The sequence below is a fragment of the Notolepis coatsorum genome (genome assembly GCF_963971535.1).
Source record: "Notolepis coatsorum genome assembly, chromosome: 17".
NCBI lineage: Eukaryota > Metazoa > Chordata > Actinopteri > Aulopiformes > Paralepididae > Notolepis > Notolepis coatsorum.
In genome coordinates, this window is record NC_140181.1 from 43433928 (window position 1) to 43440116 (window position 6189).

A 6189-nucleotide genomic window follows, 5' to 3' on the forward strand; every position below is an offset into this window, starting at 1 on the left:
CGAAACATTTAGGTAAATAAGCTTTAAACAGCAGATACTTAAGAAGAATGAGCCGCAACAGAGTCCTAACAGCTGGAACGCTGTTGTGGCTAAAGGAAGAATGAGACTCCTCAACATAAACTATGTTTCTTTCTATGCAGCCATTCATTAATAATAATTACATGTTAATATCAGGCTAAAGTGGATAGTAGATTTCAACTATAGAGGCCCATCTATTTTCTAGTGAATTCTGACTTTTAGTTTGGCTGTTCAGAATATGTTTAGCTGGAGAGAAAACAAAACCAGCCCATTGTTTCTCAATTATGAACTGATAAGCCTACAAACCAAACTAAGTGTACTGTATTAAGGCCTAATCTAAGCTATGACAATGAACACTGCTGTATAATAACCAACAATACATAGCAAACTGATAAAAGTAAACAAAGACCAAATAATTAATTATTCATATAATACAGACACATAATCAACACAAGAATCTGGAGTTGTACACATCCCTATATTCATAGTATTTGATCGCAGACTTCTTGGTTGGCGATTGTAATCAAATAACAGGTGATTATCATTAAATGACAACCATGAGCTGTGGCATGAAAAGTCACAAGGATACTATAAATACATTAACCATAATCCATCAAGCAAGTTCCATCAACTTTTCCCCTCAACTGTTAATGTGTTCTATTCCTTCATTAGCTGAGCAGTTAACTGCCTACAATGCAGGTGCCTAATTTATGCAACAACGGTATTTTCTATCAAAGGTCTGTGTTTCAGATTCTGGGTAAAAAATACAACAAACAAACAAAGAAAAAAACACTATGAGCAACTGACTGTCTGTGGATAACTTTCAGCTGGTGTTGACACAAGTTTCACTGACATCCAATCTTGCTCACTTTAGTGGTTCACTATAGCAGACATAATTACCCACTGCACTACACTTTGTACTGATTTACTGACTGTTGTGTGGCTGGGACTATTATCTGTTGTTACTGGGAAATACTAAAAAATACTTTTTGGGGATTGTTTCTTGTTGACTGTTGTTGCTCTGTGTCACTCACCCATACATATACACACACTACTGATTAACTAATTGTTTGAACAGTGTAGTTGTTGTGCATTTAAAAGACATGCATCCTTTGTAGGGTTTGACATTGACAACACTAAAAGTGTCAGGCCCCAATCCGACTGGGACCCCGGCAACTTTAAGTTAAACCATTACAGAGGGTGAGGTTGCACTACTGCAATTCTACAGGCAATAACCAGCGTTCTTGAAATTTTGCAGGCCAAAGTAACAACTCTCTCCTTGCAGTGTCACAGGACATGTTATTTTGTATACATTATTTGTCCATCTTGTTTGCCTTTACGCACCATGAAAATAACCCATAGCCACCCCACCTCCTCCACTGTACAGTTTCTTCCCCCTCAAATGTATACTCTCTTTTTAGACTCCTTTTGTACACATAAACAGTAGCCTACTGTATATTTGTAGATCTGGTATGTCATGAATGTCTAGATGCAACAGTACCGTCTACGGTCTACCTGTATCATGTCATGTATGTCATAATATGTTATGATGAATTGAAAATGGGGGACCCTGATGTAAACAAGACGAAAATCTTTCTCTGGTCTGCATCCCCTTAACAATTGTGTGTGTATTGATTGTACTGTATTGTACCCATTCTGCAATATGTTCATAACATTTTAAATCAACCAATCACACAACAGCAACAACACACTAACTCGGCCAACACTGCAATACATTTTGAGTTCCGCTCAGTTCAGTATCGCGTTCAGCATTCTCTAACCTCAGAACAGGAAATTTGCTTTTTTACCAGGCGTAAAGTTTTATAGCTTGTTAGGTTTGACTGAGACCACGAGATGTTGTTACTGTGCCTCAAAGCAAATGATCAGCAAAGGCCTACCTGCTGTTACTGTAGGCTAGTATCGCTGCACAGATTGATTGATTGATTGAAAAGTTTATTAACAGATTGCAGAATGGGTACAGTACAGTACATCTCAATACATACAATTGTTAAGGGGATGCAGACCAGAGAAAGACTTTCGTCTTGTTTCCACCAGGGTCCCCCATTTTCAATTCATCATAACATATATGACATACATGACATACAGATAGACAGTACTGCTACATCTATACATTTATGACATATCAGATTTGCAAATACAGTACTGTTTGTGATACAAAAGTGTCCAGAAAAGGAGTGTATATACATTTGGCGTAGAAACTGTACATTGGAGGAGGTTGGTGGGGTGGGGTTGGGTGGGTTGGGTGAGGGCTGTACATTGGAGGTGGGGGGGGGGGGGGGGTTGGGTAGGGGACACACACACATTTTACACTGTACATTGGAATATTGACAAAGCCTTACTTGGTCATTTACTGTACAACTAGGTTAGGACATTTGTAGGGGCCAGTTTCGAATTGCAGTCTCACGTAGGTGTTTTTTGAGAGTGTTTTTGAAGGTGGGTAGTGATTCACATTCCTTTACAGCTTTAGGCAGGGCGTTCCACATTGATGTGGCATAATTGCGAAACGTGTTTAGTCCCTTGTTTGAGCCGAATCTGGGTTTTACATGATTTGTGGAGCTCCCTCTGGTGTTGTGATCGTGGTATTCACTGACCTTTGGGAAGTATTTTGACATGTACATGGGTACCTTGGTCGCGTAGTGTATCTTGTAGACCAGGCCCATTGCAAGTTGCTGTACTCTGTCGTCTACTCTAAGCCATCCTAGGTTGTCAAAGTGGGCAGGGGTGAGGTGGGTTCTAGGAGTCAGGTCAAGTAGTAGTCTGACTAGCTTGTTTTGAGATGTTTGTAATTTGTTTTTTAGTGCCTTTGAGGTGCTTTGGTACCATGAGGTGCAAGCATAGTCGTAGTACCCTTGAATGAGTGCTCCTGCTAGAGTCTTCAGGGTATTCTTGTTTACCAGAGAGGAGATCCGGTACAAGAATCGCGTTCGTTGGTTGACTTTTTTTATTACATTGGATGCCATTTTGTCACAGGAAAGATTAGCCTCTAGGATGGAACCCAGGTAGGTAATTTCATCTTTCCTTGTGATAATATTGTCACCCACTGTAACCGAGAAGCCGTCGGTCTTGCTGAGTTTGTTATTTGAACCGAAGAGAATGGACTCTGTTTTGCCCATGTGTAATGATAGTTTGTTGTCGGCGAGCCATATGCAGATTTTGCCTAGTTCCGAGCTGAGGGCTTTTTCAACCTGTAACTTGTTCTTGTCAGAGACCAGCAGGGCTGAGTCGTCCGCAAACAGGAACAAGTTGCAGTCACAAGCTGACGACATGTCATTTGCATAAATTAGGAATAGTAGCGGTCCTAGTATGCTTCCTTGTGGAACACCACAGCTCACTGTGAGGGGGGGGGATAGGGTACCGTTTACTTCCACCATCTGTTCCCTCCCCTCCAGGTAGGATTGTATCCAGCTCACTGATAAACTATCAAAACCAATTGCTTTTAGCTTGTCAATCAGAATGGTGTGATTGACAGTGTCGAAGGCCTTTTGTAGGTCCAGCATGACCATGCCGCAGTATTTGCCCGCGTCCACCTCTTGTTTGATGTGGTCGTTCAAGTAGAGAAGGCATGTGTCAGTGGAGTGGGATGTTCTGAAGCCAGATTGGAATTCATAGATTAGATTTTTTTCCGCGAGGTACTTTTCGATCTGTTCGTATACTATTTTTTCCATGACTTTCGAGATGGATGTAAGGATAGAAACAGGGCGGTAGTTACCCGGGTCTAATTTGCTGCCCTTTTTGTGCAGGGGTGTTACTCTCGCAATTTTGAAGTCCTTGGGGACGTGTCCCTGTTTTATGGAGAGGTTTATTATGTGTGTGATGACTGGGGTGATGGCTGCTGCTGAGTCTCTGAGGAATTTGGAGGGGATGTTGTCATGGCCAGTGGCCTTGTTTGGTTGGAGGGCGCTCAGTTTTTTGAGTACCTCATCTGTAGTTACTATTTCCAGTTTGAAGTCGTCTTTGTGGACGCCTAGGTTCATGTAGTATGCTACTATGTGTTCTACCCCATACTGCCCTGAGTGGGAGGGTAGTTTGTTTACCAGTGTTGTGGCTATGTTTGTGAAGAAAGTGTTTAAGTAATTGGCTACATCCAGCTTGTCTGTGATGAGCGTGTTGTCCGTCTTTATGTTTATGTTTGAGAACCTGGTTTTGAGTTTTTTACTGCAGCCTAGTTGATTGTTGAGTAATTTCCAAAGTTCACGTGGTTTATTTTTGTTTTCCTCGGTTTTGTCATTGATGAAATTTTTTTTAGCAGTTTTGATCATGGAGTTTACGTCATTTCTTAGTCTGTTTCTTTCTAGTTTGAGTTCAGTCACGTGGTCTTGGAGTTCACTGCTCGTGCTTTTGGTAAGCTTTGACTGACTTTTACGAAACTCAGAGCATTTTTTGTCTCTGGCTTTCATAGCGGTCAGTATTTCAGTGTGCATCCATGGCTCAGCGCGATTTTTTTTTTTATTATGTGTAAGTAAGAGGGAGCGCTTGCACGGCATGCCCCTGAGGCTATTAACGTGTTACAACACCATCTCTGGCAGAACACTAGGCTATGAACTCCATCCAAATGGGCTTTTGAACTGAGTTCATATTAAACTCATTCCTCCTACTTTCTCCGTCTAAAATGAAATCCCCAATATAGCCATAATAACCCTCGCAACACAGTACTATTCTGGCTTCGAAGAGATAGTCACTTGATTTCTAACACAGACCGAGCAGTTTCAGCACAGTCCCTAATTCATTTCTATGTCAACAACAGCCGCATTCCAGCCCCTATTATGTGCAGTGAGTCGTTAAAGGCCAGCGGCAATTACACTGAAAGGTGCTGGACTTCAAAGGGGGAAGGGAGGCTTATATAGGTGCTATAGGTAAGGTAACCCTACACACAACAAATAATGACTGCGAACAAAAGAACGTTTCAAACTGAATACATTTTTAATAAATAGATTGATATCAACCAAAGCCAAATGTCACTCTAATCGGCCTTTACCACCCACAGTCCCACATATCATGGCTTAGTTAAAATGACCAAAAACTCTGGATAATAATGTCTGTCTGGATTACATAGTTATATGATGGGTTTCAGATTGACACATACAGGCTATTTGAGGCTACAACATGTCTCAGAGCAGCAGCACGGTGACACTGTATAGGCCCAGGCTCGGCAGACTAGAACACAAGTCAAGTCAACACACTGTGTGCACTTGTCGCAGGACGGGACTCGCAGCGGCACTGAGTCTGACCCTATGACTTTTTAAAGCGTTTGTCCGCGGAGGGGGATGTAGCCCGTTCATATGTCCGCGCGCAGACAGCAAAGTATCGGACTGTAATTAATCCGTATTGTGCCAAACGAGGCGAACAGAATGATTAAAACTGTCTAATACTCACTCCATCTGCTCTTGAGGTGAGTCAACCCGTGTCCTTTTCGAACCCTCCTCGTCACCCCTCCGCTCATTGTTCCAAAACTTTATAAACACTCGGCTGCTTTCCCTTTTTTGATTTTGTTTTCTTTTATCAACAAAAGCAGCGGTTTGTCGGCTCCATGCTTCGTGTTGGTCGCTCCAGAGGGGTCTCGGCGCAGCGCTGCATGCTGACTGTGGTTCCCCGTCACCCTGTCTGTCGGCGGCGGTTTGTTTCCCGAATCCCAACTCAGGGCTGGGAGCTCGTGCACTGTGCATGCGCGCGCGCGCCTATTCGGCCCCCGCTGTGAACTCCTCGCCTATTGCGCGCGAGAGAGGATGCGCTAAATCAAAGAATGTCCTACTTGGTTTGTCTGTCAAAGAGCTGGATCTCGATATCGTGGACAAGGGTTTTAAAGGAAAACAACAAGGTCCAGCGTTGCTTCATCCACAGTCACAGAAAAAGAACGTTTCGCATGTATACCCACAGCCGTAAAATAATGTGAATCCCTGCTATACCCTCCTTCAAAACCGCTCTCAAAGAGCACCTACGGAGGCTGCAATTCGAAACTTGCCCCTCCCCCCACCCACCCACCCAACCCCCTCCAATGTACAGTTTCTTCCCAAAGGTCACTGGTCAGTGAATACCACAACCACTACACCACAACATTCAAAACCGCTCTTAAAGAGCACCTACGGGAGGCTGCAATTCGAAACTGGCCACCGTAAATGCCCAAAACCCCCACCACCTCCTAATAGACAGTCT

At 43.0% G+C, this 6189-nt stretch overlaps 1 protein-coding gene across 1 annotated transcript in view; it reads right to left on the bottom strand.

Moving 5' to 3' along the window:
- Positions 1-5657, bottom strand: part of LOC311243706 (DENN domain-containing protein 2D-like) — a 52758-nt gene extending 47101 nt beyond the window's left edge. The window contains 1 exon segment of the mRNA XM_084333035.1: positions 5413-5657. Within this exon segment, the coding sequence (XP_084189161.1) occupies positions 5413-5479 (67 nt within the window). The 5' untranslated portion in view covers positions 5480-5657.
- Positions 5658-6189: the final 532 nt, after the last annotated feature.